The sequence below is a fragment of the Pipistrellus kuhlii genome, unplaced genomic scaffold, assembly GCF_014108245.1.
Source record: "Pipistrellus kuhlii isolate mPipKuh1 unplaced genomic scaffold, mPipKuh1.p scaffold_m20_p_11, whole genome shotgun sequence".
Taxonomy (NCBI): Eukaryota; Metazoa; Chordata; class Mammalia; order Chiroptera; family Vespertilionidae; genus Pipistrellus; species Pipistrellus kuhlii.
In genome coordinates, this window is record NW_023425416.1 from 48,292,678 (window position 1) to 48,314,857 (window position 22,180).

Below are 22,180 nucleotides of genomic sequence, written 5' to 3' on the forward strand. Positions count from 1 at the left end.
GGCCAGAGATGTGGGGAAACCACACGGTTTCAGTCCTCCCACGGGGCTCGGCGGCGGCGGGGAGGGAGGAGACACACATCAGAGGCCGAGGTTGGCCATCGCGCTTCTGCTCGGCGGCTCTGCCATCTTCCTCCAGAAGCACGGGGCGTGGGAAAAGTAAAAGGCTGACCTTTCTTTCAACCCTCACCCGCCGCCTCGAACGGCTTTCAGAACCGCTGTGCCCGCCCCCTGCCTCTTCACGGCTTCAGCTTCAACTGCTCCCCCCAAAGAAGCCCGTTTTCTCAAAGGCGCGGCCGGTTTCACTCTCTGTTGGGCTTTTCGGATGTGTGTGGGCGGCGGGCTTTTCCCACGCATCTTCAGACCGAGAGGGCTGACCCTGCCGAGCGTCCTTCTGAGTCACCGGGGGATCACCGCGTCCCCAGCACCGAGGGGCGCACGTGGCCTGAGGCCTGGTCCCTGCACATGCCACGGAGCTGGTGGCGCTGAGCTGGCCAGGAGCCTGGGATCAAGCATGGGCCTTGGCCAGCCTGGAGCAGACTTAGGTCATCTTGGGCTGCTTGGTACGTTAGCCGGTGGGGGAGGTGCGATGGGGATTCTGACACGGAGGCCCCCCAGGTCCCAGCCCCAGACGCAGCCCCCAGCCCGCAGCCCGCAAAGCCAAGCCTCTGGAGGGACTGTTCCATCTAGAGACCCCTTCTCGGTGCTGTTCTGGGTGCTTGGATGAACCAATCTTTCATTACTTCAGGCTGTTGCTGGACAGTAGGAGGCTTGGGTTGAGGACATAAGGGAGGACAGGGGACGGGGCTATTGATTGCTCACCTCACCTGCACCCTCTCCAAACTTCTCGTAGGCCAAGGGAGATCAAGGAGCTTCTGTCCCTCACCAAGTTGGCCAATGGGAGTGCTGAGGGCTTACAGCTGACAAAGGCATCAGGACCCATCAGCGTCCCTAAAGATTCGGGCATTGAATCACTCAGGCAGTGCTCGATGCTGAGAGGGTGAGGGAAAGGAGGAAGGTGGAGATGAACGGAGCCAGGGTGTACACGGATGCAGTGACTCTGAAACAGCCGATTAAAGGGAAGGGAGAACCTGGAGGCAGGGGGAAGGTGGCAGCGAAGGGAGCTGGGAGGTGTTCCGTGAGGCACAGGGAAGCCAAGGGCAGGAGCCCGGGCATCCCCCGATGTGGTGTGACCTCAATCTGGCCGTCCAGGAGTGACTGGGACACGGCTCTGGGCCTGACACCCCTAGAGCTGTGTAAGTTGGGAGCCAGCTGCCCGGCCTTGTACCACAGGTGGACTAATTGTGGTTTTAAGCCATCCATGACCTCCCCACCCCCACTATTCTGGTAAATGAGACGCCCGCCCTTTGCTCCCAGTGCTGTCTGGGACACGTGAGCCGAGGGCAGCTTGCCTGGCGGAGCGCTGTGGGCTGGAACGAGGATTGGCCCAGGCAGGTCTGAACACCCGCCCAAGTGGACCGGGAAATACTGAGATCAGGCCAAGCGATTTCTCAGAACCCATCTCCCAACAAGGCAGCTTGCCTTCCATCCCAATGGAATTAAAGACGACACCATTCTCAATGTCATAGTGTTTATTTAAATCCTGAGGTTAAAAATACATTCCAAACGGTGCAGCAGGTGCTGTAAAGAAATGTTTGGGGATACAAAAGGCTCTCACCCCCACTGTGCAGGCGGGGTGTTGGCATTTGATGTGCTTCTAGGGCAATTCTTTGGCAGGTAAGAGCGAGCTAGGTTCCCAGGCCCACTATCCCATAAGCCCACTGAAGGGTTAGTTGATGAAAGTGCAATTCCGCTCAGACGCTGTACACCTGAGGCCCTGGTGTTCCGCAGCCACCAGGCCAGAGCGTCTGGACAGCCAGGTTCTATGGAAGCCTTTTTATCAAAATGCCTCCCGATATTTAGATATATTTCACTATTTTTAAAGGCTTTATTCCGTCTTTCCCATTTCCTTCAAAGAATCACAATGAAATAAGAAAAACCCAAAGTTCCACTAAAAAGCGCCTTTTGGGAGTTTTGTAAGGTGGACAGCTGACAGCAGTGGCTGTGAAGGTCAACCCTCAGCTCTGAGCACCACAGACGGCTTCTCTGCTAGAATTCTCAACCCTAGTCTGTGGATGGGATTCTCACATGGAGTCACCAACGCAGACCTTAAGAAATGACAGTCCTGAGTGTAGCAGTGGACACCTAACTGGTACCATAAGCCAGGGACTGAGGTTTCATCCCCAGCTGGGACTTTCTGTGAGTGGAATGGCTTCACCACGTTCAGAGAAACCATCCCCTTCATGTTTGAGTTAGTGTGAGGCTTCTTCCCACTTCCCAAAGCCCAGGGGGGCTTCCCGTTCCACGTTCCTCCTGGAGAATCTGTCTGCTCCTGGCCCAGTGGGCCCGAGTGCAGTGGGCTCTGTAAGGTCACACTTCACCCAAATCTGCTTCCTGACGAAGGCCACATGCTCAGGCTGCTGGACTAGTGGTGGCTGCTGAGGCTGTAGTGAACAAGCCAGCCAGCATCAATATTAAAAAAATAAGTGACTCCCTCAGAGAGCTGGGCCAGCTGTTTTACCTTTTCATTACCTGGGACCCAAGGCGTTTCCTCCTGGTTGATTGCTAGTGTCATTTTGTCTACTGGCTGGGCTACCACCTTCGCTAGGTCTTCATTGTCATTTGCGTTTTTAAAAAGTACCCCAACCCCGAAGCCTCAGTAAAGCGGGGACCCTGCTTAGAATAAAGCTGTTGCCACAAGCCACAGCTCAGGAGGCCAAGGCGGTCTCCAGCTGCAGGGTGCACGGCAAACTTGACCTCACACGCAAATTGATAGGAGTGCATCCAACACACACAAAAAAACATGCTTCAGGGGCGGGCTGTGACCTGGAGATAGGCAGTCCTCCCACCAGCGAAAGCCCTTTTGCGACTGCAGTCAACGCTCCAGGGGTGCTCACCGTGAAGGCTCCCTGCTCCCCAGGAGTGGCTCTGGGTTGACCCGCCAAATGGTCTTAAAGCTGCAGGACAGCGGCGAATAGAATGTTCCAGGCCTTTCACAGGAACCATCGGCTCCTCACTAGATGCTGGTTCTAGCTGCAGATGGCGGTGGCAGCGGAAAGCCATCAGCTGGGCCCGTCTCCCCGGGATCCTGCGAAAGCTAAGCTCTCACCAGATCCCAGACTGCCCTGCGTTCTCCTTTAACTGTTAGTTTCTTTCAGGTGAGCCAGCTACTTCCTGTTACACTTTCCTGGAAGGGGGAGGGGACTCAAAGGCAGAACAAGAGCCCTGAAACCTTCCATCTCGGGCGGTGGCACACCTGAGGACAAGCAGGTGCTGTGAGGTCTCCGTGCCATGCTGTGCGGTTATGGTGCAGGGCGCCACCAGGCCCCCGGCCGTAAATGCCAGAGCTCTGTTGGCTCCAGGGAAAGAGCACAGGCCCAGGTTTTCTCCTGAAGGTTCAGTTCCCTTAAAGGAACCTAAGTGCCCAGGTCTCCATCTGGATGACAGGTCTGAGCCCAACGCAGAAGCCATTTCCTCCTACCCCGGCCCCCAGGAGTGCTCTGCTGGGCACCGTGCCGGAGGGGGCCCTGACCCAGCCTCAAGCTCTCGGAACCGGTCAGGCCAGGCTCATGGATGGCAGTGCAGCCTGAGGGGCTGTGACTTGGTCAGCAGCCTGCCCGGGCCCAGTGCTCGCTCCCTCAGCCCGGGTCAGGTCAGCGTGGGCTCTGCTCAGCTGGAAGGCCTGAGGCTGTGGCTGCACACCCCCCCCCCCGCCACAGGCACAGAGGCCATCAAAGGTGAGCTGCTAGGGGGGGGAAGTGGGAGGGGGGCGAAGCCGAGGGCCAGAGACCAGGAAAAGGAAACATCTGCCCCAGGGGAGGTGGCTCCTGGGCATCAGGTTCGGGCTGAGCAGCAGGAAGTGGGCGAGTGGTGCCGGGGAACCTGGCAGGTGGGGAGCAGGGGCCGAATGGTGAACAAAGAGCAGATTCATACTTGTGCCTGTTTACACATGAGTTACCTAAGACTTAAGAAGGCCCATGTTGTAAAAAGTGGTTCTCATCCTGATTATGATCATTAATTAGTAAACGTTATCTGCACACGAGGCAGCTCCTATTTGTATAAACGAAGGCCATCAGCCAATAGGAGGGACCTGCAGGCCAGCCAAGCACGAGCCTGCTTTCTGGCCACACATTGGCGTTAATCGGCGTTTGGTGGGTTCTGTCCCCTGAACACAAGATTGTTTCCAGTTCTGATTCTTAGGGGAGATCTGGGAGGCCTGGTGATGAAGGGCTTTGCTCACAGACAGAATTGTCCAGCAGAAGGCTCAGGAAGAAGGGGCAGTTGGAGGCGCCTCTGGAATTGGTGAGTGTGGGAGCAACGCAGAACTTCCTGGGGCAGAAGGGACAGGAACATGGCTGGAGGAGGCTGGCTGAGGTCTCGTGAGGGCCCCTGGCGCCCTGACTGTCATGATGACCCTGGGACCCAAGGCCTCACCGGGGCTGGCAAGGGCATCTGGCTCATGGTCTCTCAGGATGCCGGGCCAGGCTGGCAGAGCAGGGCAACTCTTCCCATGGGCAGAAGCAGGTACCACCTCTGGCCTGTGAAACTCCCCAGGAGTGGTGAGCCCTCCGGCAGTGCCCCTCCGGGTGAGGCAGCCAGGGAAAGGCTGCGTGAGCCCTCGGGAGCTGAGCGTGAAGCACAGAGCTGAGCGCATGCTGCCGGGACCATGCAGCTGGGAGAGCAGCCAGGGGGTCGCTGAGTGGCACAGTTGATCAGCTTGGAGTGGCTGGGTTGTTTTTGTTGTTTTTGTCTTAGTGTTCTGTGTGGCAGGTGAGAGAGTAGTGTTTCCTGTGGGTGAAGTGAAACTGCTGAAATCCAGGTGCGGAGGCTACAGGAAATCACTTCCGTCGTAGATCACGGGCCGATCGACCGTCAAGTGATAAAACACTTTTTTGGAGACAAACCTGAGGAAACAGAGATGGACATGGAGGGTGTTACCCTGAGAGCCAAGAGGCCGAGGCTGCAGGGGCCTGGTGGGTGAGGGTTGGCACAGAGAGCCCTTTGAGGGGGCCTCTGCTCAGAGCCTGGGCCGCACCCCATTTCCTGTCTGTCCAGATGAGCTCTCTTTCTGCAAAGAATCAGGGCCCTGGGACATCACCATGGACTTTCGGAGTGCTCTGTCCAGTTATTCTGCTAAAATCCCAAGTGGATTGGGACAGCGGTCCAGGTGGGGGGATGTGGCCACTAGCTTGGGCACCACGCAGAAGAGACGTGGCTGCGTGCTGACCAGGCAGGTCTGCTAAGAGGCAGCCCCAATTAAGGGCTTATGCTGGAGCCAGAGGACACCAAAGGGATGGGTGACCATAACCGTAACTCCCCTGGCTCATGTCTCTGTGAGCCCTGGCTTATGGGCGATGCTCATCCACTGCTGGTCCCCTCCCACGTCCTTCCTTGGCTGCCCTCCAAGCCGTATCGCCCTATTTGCCCTCTCCCGCCCCAGGCCCTCCTCTCCTGGACCTGGATGTGCTGCTTTGCTCCCGGGCTTCCCAGAGACGGCACACAATGCCCCTGCTCCCTGACAAGTGGGCCAGGGACTTCGCCTCACAATTCTAGTCCTGATAATCCCTAGCTTTAGCCGTCATTCTTTTATTCCTCTCTCCTTCAACAATCTGTCACTTCCCACCCACCCACCCACTGAATCCTTCCACTGTGTTTACTGAGCCTTTCTGTGGCCTGGACACTGGGAACCTGGACATCAGAGAGAGGCAGGAGAGCATGCCGGTGGAGTCCAGAGTCTGGAGCTGGCCAGCTGTGTTCCAATCTGGCTCCATCACTAGCTGTGTGACTTGGGAATGCCACTCGTTTACCTCTGGTCCTCAGTCCCTTTGCAATAACATTAGGAGAGACGGTCCCTACCCCCTGGGGATGCTGTGGGGCTGAAGTGAGTCCGTAAGTGTGGAGGGCTGAGAACATACCCGACATGTAGGAAGACTGTATGTGACACAAGTATCAGCTTGTGTGTTTATAAAACTGGTAACGCATCGGAACACTGCAGTGTAGGGGTCTAAAATCAGAGCTCTTAATAATACATGAATGATAATTAAATAATCTATTTTTAATGTCCACCTCTGTTCTTGAGACCATCACTCCAAAATCTGATGAATGAGGAGCCCTACCTGGAGAAGGAGTTGTCGAAGATGAGCATGTAGATGCCTGGGGTGCGGACCTTGAGCTGGCCCTGGATGCTCTCCTTGTGGGAATTGCATCGGGTGGTGGGAATGAGGACCTGGGAGGAGAGCAGATAAGGAAAACCATCAGAGGTTAGAAGGGCCTCATGGACCCTCTGGGAAGACTCTTTATTTGTTGGGGAGGAGACGGACACCCAGGGAGACTGAGCGTCCTGTCTGAGGTCAGAGCTGAGCTGGGTTGGGCTGGGATAAGCCCCCAGGGGTAGTGGGGTGCCTTCCACACGCCATGGCTAGTTGATAACCTGTAGCAGGGTAGGTATGAGTTTCATCCAGATCATGAACTGGCCAACACCCCAAAGGAGTAGACCCCAGCCCCTCTGACCACGGCCATCCCAGAACGCCCACCATCTGCAGAAGCAGTCCCTTCTGGATTTAGAAAGCTGGGGCGCATTCTAGGTGAAATCTGTCTGTCTGGCTGTTTCCTGTTGGCCCCAGTTTTATACAAAGCAGCAGTTTTCAAGAGACTGAACACTAGGCAATGAAGGACAGGGATCTCTGAACGAATAAGACGAGCCTTAGCTCACTGCTTTGAGAGGAAAAGGAAACAACCACCAGACAGGACAAACAGAAAACAAATAGGAAGATGTATACGCAAACCTAACCTCATCAATAATCACATTAAATGTAAATAGTCTAAACATCCCAATTAAAAGGCAGAGATTATCAGGTTGAATAAAAACAAGACCCAACCTCATCATGCCTATAAGAAATGGAATTTAAATGTAAAGATACAAATAAGTTAAAAGTACAAGGATTTAAAAGATGTACCATGCTACACTAGTCAAAAGAAAACTAGACTGACTACATTAATATCAAAGTGAGTATTAGCTCAAAGAATATGACTAGGGATAATTTCATAATGATAAAGATGTCAATTCATCAAGAGGACATCTTCCTACACATTTATGCTCTTAATGACAGAGCTTCAAAACACACAAAGGAAAAAAAAAAAAAGGTAGAATTACAAGGAGAAATAAAATAAATTCACAATTATAGTTGGATAGTTCAATATCTCTCAATAATTGAGGGGAACTCAATAAGAAAATAGGCCCTGGCCAGTGTGGCTCAGTGGGTTGGAGCAAGATCCTGAACCCCAAAAGGTTGTGGATTACATCCCTAGTTGGGGGGCATGTATGGGAGGCAACCAATCAATGTTTCTCTCTCACAATGATGTCTCTCTTTTCCCTTTTCTCTAAAAATCAATAAAAAATGCATACCTAAAAAAAGGAAATAGAAGACTTGAACAATACTGTCAACAATTTGTTCTAATTGATTATTATAGAACACTCCACCCAACAACAGCAGAATACACTTTCTTTCCAAGTGCACGTGAAATACTCACCAGGTATTCTATTAGGCTGTTAAAAAAAAAACCTTACATCTGAATGGATGCAGTTATACAAAGTGTGTTTTCTGACAATGGGATTAGATTAAAAATGAATAGATCTCTGAAAAATCCCCAAATACTTGGAAACTACATCACACACTTCTGAATAACACACGAGTAAACGAGAAACCAAAAGGGAGGTCCCAAAGGCATGGGAGAGTGAACGGGGCGTGTTCCTGCCACCGCAGGACATTCGCTCTGGCTGGAAGCTGCTGGTGGTGAGGGAGCAGGACGGGCCCAAGACAAGCCTGGAGGGGACAGAGACACATGAGGACCTACTATCATGAAGTCATGGGTCGGCAAACTGTGGCTCGAGAACCACATGCGGCTCTTTGGCCCCTCGAGCGTGGCTCTTCCACAAGTAGGGCGAGTCTATTTTGAAGAAGTGGCGTTAGAACAAGTTTAAATTAAAAAAATTCGGCTCTCCAAAGAAATTTCAATCGTTGTACTGTTGATATTTGGCTCTGTTGACTAATGAGTTTGCCGACCACTGGTTTAGCTGATCTTTCTATGGGCTCCAGTGGCTTGGGGTCCTGGTACAAAGCAAGGGTTCTATGCTACATGGAAAAAGCCAGTTAAAAAGGCCACATACTGGCTGATTCCATTCACATGAAATGTCCAAACAGGCAAGTCCATAGTGAGAGTAAGCTGGTGGTTGCTGGTAGAGGTTAGAAAGGACTGCTAGTAGGTCCATATTTTGGGGGATGTGATGGAAATGATATGAGTAGACAGTGGTGGTAGTTTGCAAAACTCTGTGAATATACTTAAAACACACACACACGCACACAAAAGCACCCAATGACTTATTAAATGGATGAATGATATCTCGATAAATAAGACGTTAGCCTGACTGGCGTGGCTCAGTGGTTGAGCATCGACCTATTAACCAGGAGGTCACGGTTCGATTCCCAGTCAGGACACATGCCTGGGTTGCAGGGATCAATTCCCAGTGTGTGTGTGTGTGTGTGTGGTAGGGGATGAGGAGGCGGGGAAGGGGGGTGCAGGAAGCAGGCAATCAATGATTCTCTCTCATCATGGATGTTTCTATCTCTCCTTCTCCCTTCCTCTCTGAAATCAATAAAAAAATATTTTTTAAAAAAAGTAAGAAGTTGAAGGTCCTGTTCCCAGTCCTGGATCTTCCCTTGACTCCCTCTGTGGCCCCTTGTGGCCATTGAGTTTCTCTGACCAAGCCTGGGTCCTCTGCCAGGAGTGCAGGCCTGTGCCCTCACAAGGGTAAACTCTAATTCCTGGTGGACTGTTTCTTTAACAAGTGCCTTCCCAAATCCCGTCTCTAAGCTCCGTGTCCAGGCATGGAAGTCACCTGGAGAGGGCGCGGCAGGGTGGGGAGTGCCTGACCGGTGCCACAGAGATGGGGCCGGCCCCCTGCTGTGCTGCTCCTGCCTGGACACTTCTCTAACCCGTGGCCCCATAGGCTTCTCTTGGTTCGGCCCAGGGTCTCCTGCCCCAATCGCTGGCCCCAGGCTGGGTTAGGGGACCACAGCGCCCACTCCCTGATTACGACATTCACCCCATGAATCACGGGGGTGATTTACTAGAGGCTCTGATTCTATCATTTGCTCTTCAAGGGCAGATCCCACAGGCCCTACAGAGCCCAGTACAGAGCAGAAGCTCAGTAAATGGTTGTGAACAGACTGAGAGCAAAAGCACACTTCCTGTGTCTGCCCCTTCACAATCACACTGCACCCCGTTGTTTCTCGCAAGACCCAGGCTGTCAGGGGACCACACAGGGGGGTCCCCAGGACTGAAGCTGAGGATGTGTGCTGGACCATCCCCAGGGTGACATCTGTCTGGGGACCTCAGGCAGAAATAACAACCTCCACCGACAGCTGTCTGGGGACAGTGGGCCTGGGAAGGCAGAGGAGCAACTGAGCACCCAGCTCACTCCCCAGTAGATGGTTTTCTTCTGCCCCCTGGCGTCCACTGTGGGAAAGGCAATGGTGGTCATAACCCGGGGAAGGCCCCTGGAAGCCAGGCAGGAGGACAGCTCCCCCAGGCCCCCAAGATGGTGATTCCTGGTACGAACCACCCAGGTGTGGCAGGTGAGTGACTGGGAAGAGGAGAGACCCAGGGCTCAGCGACATGTGGGCAGGTGGAATGGCAAAGGCCCAAACACTTGGTTTAGTCAGCTCAGCCCTACCGGCCACAAACACCCAGTATTATAATAATCCTAGTGGTTGCAGTGCTAGGTGCTTGGTGGGCCTGGGGACCGGGAGAGTGAACAGCAAAGGTGCTGGTATAAGCTCTTGGCTGGACGGCAGGGTCAGAGCGGAGCTGGTAAGTGCATCGGTATTACTGCTGCTCAACCAACCACACAGCCAAGTCACTATGCACCTCAGCTTCCTTATCTGCCCCATAGTGTGAGACACTGCCCTCCCAGTGCCCAGCTGGCAGGTGACCCTGCATCCATTCTCAGACCACATGCTCCAGGACCTCCAGGCTGGGGGATTGCCACCTTTCAGGAAGGAAGTGCCCCAAAGCTAGGTAGGTGGCATGGCTGTCAGCCCCCAAAATGGCAAGACGGCAAAGCAGTGTTCAGGTAAGAATGAATTAGACTGCCTCCAGCTCGGGGCCCTTCCCATCCCCACTCCGAGCCCCCCAGGGCACCCCAAATTGCTATTCTCTATCCTGATTCTTGAAATTTTGGAAAATGGAGATTTGGACAAGCAAATTAAGGCCTGGGATCCACCCCTTGTCCCAGTCCAGCGTGGCTGACTGTCCTCACCATTCCCTCCACTCAGGGATTCTAATGGAATTGGGTTTTTACCCAAACCAGCTCTCATCCATTGTCCCTGCAGAGGCACAGGCATGGATTCCGAGCCTCCTCCTCACCCCACATTCAATCAGCCAACACGGGTCCTGTTCACCTGCTCGTGTCCCAAATTCCACCGCGACCTCTGCACTCTTGACTTCCTCCCCTTGATCCAGCCCAGAGGCCCTCAACCTGGCCGCTCACAGCAATCACCTGCCACACTCGGTCTGGGGAGTGGCCTTGACAGTGGGTCTAAAGACCCTCCCAGGTGTTTCTAACGTGAGGCCCAGGTTGGGAACTGCAGTCCAGGCCACCGTCAATATTGCAAGCTTAGGATGTCTTCGGAGTGTATGAACTGGTACCTGGCATGAAGACTTCCAGTCCAACCAATCCAAATGACACAGTGACTATGTTTTTGTGGTGAGCTATTGAACACCCAAAGCTAATGACCAGAAGCAGGGATCTCAGAAGATGGTCATCTCTCACACTGATACTTACTGCTCTGCAGGCAAACTCTGTTAAAAAATAATCCTTACATTGAGCTATCCATCTGTATTCCTCAAAGTTCTAAGTACCAAATCTATCTGAAGGTCAGACTGACATTTTCTGACAAAGGAGTGACCTTCAGACATTTGAAGACCACTCTCCTGAGCTTCCAGGTCTCTCCTTTCCAAGCTGGACAAGCCCAGGCACTATGCCTGCTCTGTGATGCAGCCCAGAGGGCTCTCCCACCCTGGTTTCTCTTGGTGCCCCTATCACAACTTTTCAAGAAAGGCCTGCCCAGCAGAAGGCAGAACGGCCACGCCCTGCGGTAGGGAGGGCCTGGACAGGCGTCCTGATGTGAGTCCTCACCTTGCACTGATCCAGCGGGGTGTCCTCAGCCTCCCTGAAGACAACGCTGAAGGAGATACTTTTGGGTTCGGAGGAGAAGACCCAGCTGACGGTGAGACCCGCCTCAGCCACAGTGATGGAGATGAGGCTGTAGGTACTGGACCTCACAAACAGCTCCCTGTTACCTTCCCCGAAGCTGGCAATCTCATCCACTGTGAAGGGCAATTTTACCCTAAAAAAACACAAACAAACAAAACAAATGCAGAGAGGGACCTGATCAACATGGGCAAGCTGATTTAATGGTAATAAACTCCTTCAGCATTTTGCTGTCTGGGAAGCTGTTTATTTCTCCTTCAATTTTAAATGATAGCCTTGCTGGGTAATATAGTGTTGGTTGCAGATCCTTGCTTTTTATCCCTTGGACTATTTCATACCAATTCCTTCTGGCTTAAAATGTTTCTGTTGAGAAGTCAACTGACAATCTTATAGGAGCTCCCTTGTAGGTAACTAACTGCCTTTCTCTTGCAGCTTTTAATATTTTCTCTTCGTCTCTAACCCTTGCCATTTTACTTATGATGTGTCTTGGTGTGGGCCTCTTCAGTTCCATCTTGTTTGGGACTCCCTACACTTCCTGGACTTGTGTTTCTTTCACCTTCTCCAGATTAGGAAAGTTTTCACTTACTATTTTTTCAAATAGGTTTCTCAAACCCTTGCTCTTTCACTTCTCCTTTAGGTACCTCTATGATGCAGATGTTGTTATATTTCATGTTGTACCAAAGTTTCCTTAAAGTATCCTCATTAAAAAAAAAAAAGTCTTTCTTTTTGCTGCACTAATTGAATATTTTCTGCTATCTTGTTTTCCAAATTGTTGATGCAAACCTCTCTACTTCATCTAACCTACTGTTTATTTCTTATACTATTTATATTCTTCATTTCACATTTTTGTATTAATCATTTCTGTCTGGTCCTTTTTTATGGTTTCTATGTCCCTTTTCATGCTGTTGAAGTTCTAAGTTTCTTGAGCATCTTTTTTTTTTTTTTTTTTGTAACACAAATTCACATTTTATTTATGTCGAAATAAACTGTACAAAATTGACTTTCTTGGCCAAAAATAACAGCAACACTTTCTGTATTATTCCTAGATAAATGACAAAACACATTTTTTTGTAGGTTTTGCTTATACATCAAGACAAGGCAGTAGATACAGTCATGGAAAAAGGCAGAATAAAAGAAACCAGTCTGTTGTCAGTATCCATGATCTCTGATCCTGTCTTGACCATGAAACAGAGTGTTCGACAGATACTTGCTAAAAAGCTTATGAAGATATAGGCTCAACAAAGAAATGTAAACAGCAACACCCAGATGTAGGACAATGGCAGGTTCTTCCTTCAATGTTTAACGGTAACTTGTTCCTTTTTAAGATCATCAAATAAAGACAAAATCTACCCTGAAATCCTTGTTTGGCAAGCTCCCGTTTCTTTCACTAGCTGGTAATTCCCTTAGCTGTCCATTACAGATTTCTAATAGTATACTTAAAACCCCTGCTATTCAAAGGTTAGTCATGAGCTTCACTGTTAAAGTTTTATGAAACATATTCCTCCCACACCTCAAAATTAATTTCTTCGAAGAACTGATTACTCAACACCCGACAACTGGATCCACAGTGATAACAAATGTTATGTCTAAAACGACTTTAGCAGAGATCACACAGGAGTGCTACTTGGCACTTTCAACGCCACCCTCTGGAAGAACAGTTAGTTCTCCAAGCACGAAAGTTCAAACAGGGGCCATTTAAACCATCAGATTACCAATGGCTAATGTACTCAAGATATATCCAGTGATTAAGTGGCCTACATATACCTTATAGCTTTTCTATGTTTTCAAATTTCTTAGTTCCTTTTTCAGTATCAAATGTAATAGAAAACCTATTTCCATAGCCTCTTAGGTATTTTTGATAGTTTTGGAATTATCTGTAGGTAGCTCTTAGTTGTATAGAATTTGATATATGTGTCCACCATTAAATCCAAATCATGTTTTATATCAAAGTTTATGTTAGGCAAAGCTAAATTACTGGACCTTTGGTCTGTCAAAGTGTTCCTTAGGTACACTTTGACACGCTTTCGCTCATTTTCAGAGCGTTCATTCTCAACCTTCATCACAAGAAGAACACATAGGACCTTTAGCAATGCATAAACATTAGGGAATAACTTGATGTCTGGCAGGTGGAGGGCTTCATACATGGTGGGTGGAAGCTCTCTATCTTCTTCTCTGTGTTTCCACTTGATTCTCCCACAATGCAGCTCAGGGGAGTGTATCAGGACTGGGTAAATCACATCTGTACATGTCAACATGGTGCTCCTCCGATGTATTGAATATGAGCTGTCCCATGACAGAGGGGATCAGAGGTCAGCATTGAAGAGTTTGAGGCGCTGTTCTGAGACTGTATCTTCCAGTTCCTGGATAATGTGTTCCACTCTTGAAACACTTAGAGCTTCTTTCTAGTAACCTTCAGAGGTCAGCTGAGATTCTGGTTCCCTTGAATTTCCCGGGGAGCTTCATCTGAATATCAGGTTTGTTTGCCAAGTGGGTGGCTTCCTCAAACCAAAATTGATGATAAACTTCAATATTTTCCATCACTTCGTTCAGTGATTGCAGCACCACAGTCAAACTACTGGCTGCAAAGACATCAGATTTTCCCCAAAGGCTCTTGTAAAAGATAGAACATTGTAAAGAACGACAATGGTAACAACGAAATCAAAATACGTTACTGCACTACAGAATACAAATGCTCAGCCTGCTGTACAGTTATTTCATCAATATTTGTATCATGACTTATACCATTAAATGTGAAACGAATGCTTGTAGGAGGTCCACTAAAGCTTCAAAAGCATCATGCCTGCCTGTCCACTGAGAACGGCAAATTTCCTTTGGTTCTTTACTCCTTTCTTCATTGTTCTGGAAGAGGACAGGAATTACATTGTCAAGCTCTAGAAGCAGTTGTGGCGATGGATGGGAAAAAGAACAAACTTCCTTAATTGTTCCAGACACTCCCATTACAGGCACTGGTTCTGCCGATCACATATTTAAGGCACAGGAAGAGCCGAGGGTGTAGACAGCTCGGGGGTATTTCTCCAAAAGTCTAGAAGCAACAACTTTCATTTTGGAAGAAAATCCACTGGACACAGTGTAAGCCTGGCCACGACAATATTCCATGCTGAATCCCCACGTCTCGGTTATCGTAGTGTGAAATTTCATAGCCAGAATTTCCGCATCAGCTTCATAGCAGGAAACCCACCAATTCCTCTCTCAGGATAGGAGCTTCGTCAGCAAACCTCACTAACTCAGGCAGGGGCTCTCCCCTGCTGTGACCACTGTGTCATCACTCGTAATCGACAATAAGTGAGGGTCTCACTTCCCTGAGCGTTTCTTCCCGAACGCAGCGCTCACAGGTCTCCAGCACCCGCCTCTGCTGTGCTCTCTGAACAGTGTGTTGACTGCTGTCGTCTCAAAGCGCTTTCTCAGAACCTCTTCCCCAGAATTTGTCCGGCACTCCCACCAGTGCCTGAAAGCGATCCGGAGTAAAGAGACCTTCTGGGATTTCATCAGCCCCATGTCCACCTAGAGGTATGTTTTGTTTTCCCGTAGGAATCAAAATTTCAAATGAAGATTTTAAGTATTCTTTGTTTCCCTTCTCTTCAAGGGTTAAAGGCACTGTTGGTATAAGGACTAGTTCTACAGACCATAGAAGTCTCGAAGTGTTTGGTACATAATCGATAATGTTTATTTAGTTGATCAGGTGTTTTGTCTTCTAAGTCTGCTCTCCTACAATTTTCCACCCACTTCCGGCATCTGGCCGGACCCCTCGGAAACCTGAAGGCCAAATCCGACCGCGTGCTCTTCGGCATGCAGTTGGGGGCCGCGCAGAAGTTCAGCATCATCGCCTGCCCACAGGCCGGCCCAGCACTCCTCTGCCTCCTCAGGGCAGCCGGGGAGGGGAGGCTGGCTGGCTGGCTGGGCAAGACAGGTGTCTCCTGAGCATCTTTATAACCACCGTTTTGTACTCTCTATCTGGTAGATTGTTTGCTTCCATTTCATTTGTCTTTTTTTTCTGGACATTCCTACTGTTCTTTCATTTGGGGCATGTTTCTTTGTCTCCCATTTTGGCTACTTCTTAGTGTTCCTGTGTATTAGGAGATCTGCTATGTCTCCCGTCTTTAGAGGCTGGTCTTACGTAGTGGGTGTGACCCAGTGGCACCGTCTCCTTGACCACTGGACGGGGTGCTCCAGGAATGCCCCTGGTGTGGGTTATATGAGCCCTCCTATTGTAACCGAGTCTTAATTCCGATTTGCCCGTTCATGTGTGGGGCTGACCCTCATGCTGGCTAACTGAGGATTGACCCCGACCAGTGTACGAGCTTCTGGGCAGGAGTTGACCACATGAAGCAGAATTCACCTCAGCAGGGTCTGGTGGCCCTTGTGAAGGTAATTGGATCCTGCTATGGCGTTGTTTGACGCCTGCCACTAGTTGGTTCTGGTGGCTCTTGGGAGGGTCTCTGGTGTAGGTCAATGTCAGATGCTGCCCGTGACTGGCCCTAGGCAACCTGTTTGGAGTTTTAAAACAACCCCCAGTTTGTGGCTGCCTCTGCAGGGCCTGGGTGTGTAGGATCAAGTGGTGCACCAAGGCCGGCACTCAGTAGCACTGAGCCTGGGGGCAGGTTAGTGAAAGGTACAAGGCACTCTGAGATATGCCTCTGCCTTCTGGCTGCCTGTTAGGCTCGGTCACTAAGGGAGCTTCCGGCAGTACTCAGGTTGATATAGGTTCTTAGTGAGTCACTAGGGAGGGGTGAGCGGTATTTATCACTGTCACAGGCTCAAACTCGGGATTGGTGCTGGGTCTGAGGCCACTCACTAAAGTCCCGGGGTAACTAAAGCTGGCCGCCAGCTGCTGGTGCCTGCAGACCTTCGTGGTGGGGTTGGGTTTCAGGGAGTCGTCGGGGGGAGGCAGCAGAGTTTATCAGGCACAAACAGATGAAGACTTGGCTGTGTGAAGGGCTCTGTACTGGTTGGGCATGTGACGAAACAAACAAACAAACAAACAAACGAAAAAAAAACCTGACACTGTCAAAGAGCCACATAGCCCTGTCTATCCCAGATTCTGTCTCTCCTGTGAGAGGCAGAATGGACCTCTGGACCTCTACCCTCAGGGCCCAGGCAGCTGACTCCTCCGCTGCAGGGGACAACCTGCATGGGACAACTGGAAGTCGGGAGGGCGGGCCTCCTGCATTTCCCGCAGGCTAGCATCTATAGATAGCATCTACAGAGAAACTTAGGACAAGGACCCTGGTGGCCATTCCTTCAGCTCTCTCCCTGGAGCCACAAGCCCCAGTCTCTGCTCACAGAACTGAAGTCCCTCCGCCCTCCCTCCTTTGGAGCCCGAGGTGAGTATCTGCCAACGAGATTTTGTGTGCTGGACCTTAAAGAGGGCACCTTCGCTTCCAGCAGGAAACCAAGGCGGACAGAATCCCCTGATTTTCACAGCCAGATGCTCGGTGGTGCCTCTTTCCCGGCTCTGGTTCTCTGGGGGCTGGGAGCCTGGTGTAGGGTTGAGACCGCTCGCTCCTCGGGGGGAACCTTGGCAGCTGAGATGGCCTTCTGGAATGTCAGTTGCACCCATTGCGGGTGGGCCAGCTCTTCTGGAGTCTCTGCCCTTCCTACCAGTGTCAATGTGGCTTCTTCCGTAAATCCCCAGCTTTCAGGTTTCTGTTCAGCTAGTCTTCAGTTGATGATTCAGGTGAGGTGTGCTATGTCTCAGCTGTAATGCCGGTCTGGGAGGAGGTGAGTGCCATCTCCACCTACTCGGCTGCCTCCCGACTCTCTGATGCAGGGCTGGTAGGACGGCCTTGGGGAAAAAGGCTTCTTGGGGCTGTGCCCTGGCTCTAACACTCACGAGGTGGGCAAGAGCCTCTTCCAGAAGTTTGAAGGGTCTAGTGCAGTGGTTCTCAGCCTTCCTAATGCCACGACCCTTTAATACAGCGCCTCATGTTGTGGTGACCCCCAACCATAAAATCATTTTTGTTGTTACTTCATAACTATAATTTTGCTTCTGTTATGAATTGTAATGTAAATATCTGTGTTTTCTGATGGTCTTAGATGACCCACAGGTTGAGAACCACTAGTAGGGTCGCCTAAGACCACAGGAAAACACAGATATTTACATTACGATTCATAACAGTAGCAAAATGACAGTTATGAAGTTGCAACGAAAATAATGTTATGGTTGGGGGTCACCACAACATGAGGCGCTGTATTAAAGGGTCGCGGCATTAGAAAGGCTGAGAACCACTGCTCTAGTGACAGGCAGTGCCTCTGCTTGCAGGCCCTCTGCAGGACCCCATTGGGATGTGAAGAATGAGGTGTGGAGCCAGAGGGGCCTGGATTAGGTGCCTGCCTCACTTCTTACTGCTGCCGGCTGACTCTCTTAAGCCTCAGTCTCCTCCTATGCAAACAGAGACAGCCACCTGCCTCTAGCCTGGTGAGGAGATGGAAATGGGGAAATCTTGAGGCTGTCTGTCTTGACCGATTATCTGTCTTTTCGATACCACAGAGTCAGCATGTAGCTCAGGGCTACTCCCCGGGAGGGTGGTGGGCTGGGGCCAGTCTCTCTCCTCAACCCTGCCTTTCCTGGAGGAAAATATGTTGCCTCTGGGGTGGAAACTACAGCTCAGAGAGGTTAGGTAACTTGCCCAAGACTGAACAGCAAGTGCTGGTGCTGAGAGTTCTGTCTGCCTCCAAAGCTGTGAGGATAGATGGAAACACTCCCCAAAGCTATGGTAACGAGAAGACTAATCCATGATTTTAAAACCCAAATGCTTTAAAAAGGACAGCTCTGATCTGAGTCATTCACCTGTATGAAAACTGCATTCCATTCAACACGTTTCCATGTACTAAGCTTTATTTCTAATTATGGCATAAAAGGCCTTTTCCTATGTTTACATTTTCCAAAGCATCTGAGAGGAGGCAGAGAGGACCATTGTGGGGAAGAGGTCTCCCCTGTAATATGAAGTGTTACTGCATTACCGTGTGTGTAGTCACTTCCTGACCGAATACCCCGCCAAGGCTGGGGCTGTCTTACAATTTATGGTCCAGAACATCCCGCATCCTCACTGTGATTGTGCCTTCAATTGATGTTTCTGACCTTTCTAGAAACTACAATACATGTTCAGTAAGGAACAATACCCAGTCTCCCCAAAGGAGATGCGGATAAAGCCAAATTAAGGGTTTGCTATCTCTGCCCTGGGATGCCCCTTAGGGGCGAGCACTTTCTCTGCCCCGTACCCACTGCCCTCGGATGCCCCGCTTGGGGATGGGCACTTACATCAGCTCTCCGGACTTCAGCAAGCAGATTTCCGCATCCTGCCCTAGGGCCAGGTCTTCGGTGTCCTCGGGGGTTAGTGAGTTTGATGTGGTGTCCCTGAAATGTCACGAGAGTACAGTCATTTAGCTCTGAGCACACAGGGGCCCACAACCTGAGGCCCACAGCTGGAGTCATGTAGCCAATATCAGACCCCATGGAAACCCTTCAATCCGGAAGTCGTGAGACAGGCCCGCATAGCCTGTGGGCAGAGGGCACCGGTGGGAGAGGACAACAGGGCTGCGTGATCTCCCTAACGTCTTCCCTGCAGGTGAGGGGACGGGATGACCATACACACATGGACCACCCCCCATCCCACACCAGCTGAGTTACGGAGAGCGGCTCTGGCCTCTCGGCTTCCTTTGACAGCCTGGATATTGTGCCTGCTCGCCTCCAGAGCTCCCACTGCCTGGCCTGGCTCCTGTGTGCCTCTTGCTGGAGTGCTGAGGCTGCGACGTGGGGATGTGCTCTCGGGGTGCAACTACGTGGGGTGGTGAGGGCTGGCACTGGGATCACCGGACACCCGCAAGCACCCACGTGCCCGGCTGGGGCTGACTCTGCATAGCTCACATCAGCCCATGCCAAGCGGGACAGTCAGCGCCCCAATGGAGCCCACTGTGGCTCAGAGAGCAGAGAGGTAGCTCGGGGTGGGGGTGTTGGGCACCACTTCAAGGTGGTTACAGTCTTGGCTTTGCGACTAACGGCGTGACTCTGGCTAAGCCCTTTCCACGCCGAGACTTGCGTTTTCTCTTCTCCCAATTTGAGGAGATGGAACCAGATGCATTCCAGACTCTGCTGGCTTGGAAAAGCTGTACATTTCCAAGGAGAAGGTGCATTAGTGTGCTTGGCCTTCTCTGCTCTCCCTGGGGAAGGGGCAGCAAAAACCTGCCCCCAAGTGCTTACTAAGTGCCCGCTGCCATCCAGGCGAGCCCTGCCATTCGCCATTCCGTTTCCCCCGGGGCCTGCCCCACCTCCGACCTCCTCTCTTCTTGTTGCTCTTCTAACCATGGCTTCCAGATCCCCCACCTCTGACCCAGGAACCAACAGAATCACAGAATGTCCCTCAGGAAGCAGCTCAAGAGCCAGGGGTCCAGGGGAGAAGAGATGGGCCCAGGCCACGCAGGCCGGCCTCATTGCATTTGCTTTTACCCTCATCCAAAGTGGAAACACTGTAAACGAGAAAGAGCTGTAACATATGATGAAACAAACTCTGAAAACTGCAGCTGGTTCTCTCCATCTTTCTACATTTAGGACAAAAGATGTCCTTACCCACTGTCCCCTCTCTGACCATCATGACGACAGACAACCCCCAGCAACCCACAAGGAGATGATTCCCAGAGTAGGTGCCTCAGACCCTCGCCGGTCCTGCCTGAGGCCCTGAGAGAGGGAGCTGAGAGGCGGGGAGGGGCGGGGAGGGGAGTAGGCCTGGGTGGGCGATGAAGTCGGGAAGGTAGTGAGTGGTTTTCAATGGATTTTCAAACTGTGGGTCACGACCCACAGAGTAGCTTATGAATGAGCTGTGGCCAACAGTAGGAAAACGGGCTGGAAATGGCCACTGTATGTGGGGAGGGTTCAGTATTGCTTCCTGAGGCTCTTGTTCTGATTTGAAGTGTACACATGTCCACACCAAGGAGCCAGGTAACATGTGCTCTCACTGTGGCATGTGCTACAACAGCGGTCGGTAAACTCATTAGTCAACAGAGCCAAATATCAACAGGACAACAATTGAAATTTCTTTTGAGAGCCAAATTTTTTAAACTTGAACTTTTTCTAATGCCACTTCTTCAAAATAGACTCGGCCAGGCCGTGGCATTTTGTGGAAGAGCCACACTCAAGGGGCCAAAGAGCCGCATGTGGCTCGAGAACCGCAGTTTGCCCACATGGTGCTAGAATATGTCCAAGGCTTAAAAAAATGTGAGAATGACAGTGAACAAAAGCAAAGCCACTAGGGGGCAGCCTATCTCCTCCCAGACCCATTTCCTTCTGTTGTCATTGATGCGCTTTTCTAAGAAAAGAAGTGAGGCAAACCCACTGCCCACAAGTGACCTTCCTCCTCCCAGCTCCAGCCGGGGGAGCTCAATGCTAGCCACGGCAGCCTCATGGGGAAGATGGCACGTCACACTTCCCCGAGCCCACGGCCAGTCCAGCTGACCCTGTCTTCAGGCACAAGCACCTACGCCAACGTGCTCCGCGCCCTGAGGGTGCTCTTCTCGGCTTCCCTGGGCACCTGCCCTGCACACAGCCTGTGCTCAGTAAGTGTCAGGTTAGGTGCCTCAGGCTAAGGCAGTTTTCTGTCTCAAATGCCCCCAAGGGAGGGCATGACTAGGCTCCAATTTACTTGTTTTAAAATATATTTTTTATTAATTTCAGAGAGGAAGGGAGGGGGAGATAGAAACATCAATGATGAGAATCACTGATCGGCTGCCTCCTGCACGCCCCACACTGGGGAGCAAGCCTGCAACTTGGGTATGTGCCTTGACTGGGAATAGAACTGTGACCTCCTGGTTCACAGGTCAACGCTTAACCACTGAGCCACGCAAGCTGGGCAAGGCTCCAATTAGAACTAAGGAAGAAGAAAGTGGTGATCACAGACCAAGTAGATGCTGAGAAGTCCCTGGGAATGCAGTGCAGGGGTTCATGCCGGCCTGGAGGAGGGATCCCGGGTGGGGTCCTCCAGCTTGGTTCCTGCAGCTGCGATCTCTATGATTTTCCTCCCACAGATCAAAATGCCTTGGCCTCTCTTTTACTGAATTGCTGTGTGTCAACTCTGCAGGCTGCTGGACAGCAGACTGCCCGCTCGCTCGGGTTGGCTGGGCAGGAAAGGGTGCCTGCAAGGCCCCGATGGCCCAAGTCTGGCTGACCATCTTCCTCAGAGGCTCCATCTACGGCTCTGCCTGGCCGAGCCCAGCACAGCTAGGATGGTGCTCTGACGATGAGAGTCCTGCAGTCCCTCAGGGCAGCCGGCATCTGTGAGCAGGGCCCTGTGAGTGGTAGAGGCCTCTGGTCTACAATTGCACTGTGCAATGGATAGCCACTAGCTATGGCTATGGCAACTCAGATTCACCAAGATATTTTAAAGCCACAAAATGTGACTCTTTAGTTGCACTTGCCCCACACCAAGTGCTCAGCAGCCACATGGGCTAGTGGCCACTGAGTGGGGCAGCACGGGTCCAGGAAGTGCCCGTCACTGCAGGAGACTCTAGTCAACAGCCGGGTCTGTGAGGTTGGGGTGAGTCATTCTGTGGATCGGGGAATCCTTTTATTTTACGATTAAAGTAAATTCTTAGTAGTTGTTCTTTTAGTCACTGATTTCCTTTTGCCCCAAAACCAAGCAAACACTTCTGGTATTTTGACTTCTGATTACTTGGTAACTATGGTCTGACACAACAGGCAAACCTGCAGGCCCATTCTCACAACCAACACCTGGGGGCGCCGCTGAGTAAGCCACACTCAACTGGCAGCTCTTAGGTTAGGATCTTTTTACTTACCCCCCACAGCCCTGTCACCCACCAAAGTCTTGCAGGCAACCTCTTCTG

General features: G+C 51.2%; 1 protein-coding gene across 4 annotated transcripts in view; it reads right to left on the bottom strand.

Moving 5' to 3' along the window:
- Nucleotides 1–1,574: 1,574 nt before the first annotated feature.
- The window catches only part of FYCO1 (FYVE and coiled-coil domain autophagy adaptor 1), a 64,628-nt gene continuing 44,022 nt past the window's right edge, over nucleotides 1,575–22,180 (bottom strand). For 3 of the 4 annotated variants that reach the window (XM_036432072.2, XM_036432074.2, XM_036432073.2), the window contains exons 15-18: nucleotides 18,609–18,704; nucleotides 11,255–11,465; nucleotides 6,174–6,283; nucleotides 1,575–4,961 (exon numbers count right to left, since the gene is read on the bottom strand). In XM_036432072.2, coding sequence (XP_036287965.1) covers nucleotides 4,886–4,961; nucleotides 6,174–6,283; nucleotides 11,255–11,465; nucleotides 18,609–18,704 — 493 coding nt within the window. In that variant the 3' untranslated portion in view covers nucleotides 1,575–4,885. Of the gene's footprint in view, nucleotides 4,962–6,169; nucleotides 6,284–11,254; nucleotides 11,466–18,608; nucleotides 18,705–22,180 lie in introns of those variants that run through there. The other variant, XM_036432075.2, reaches the window with a different exon arrangement.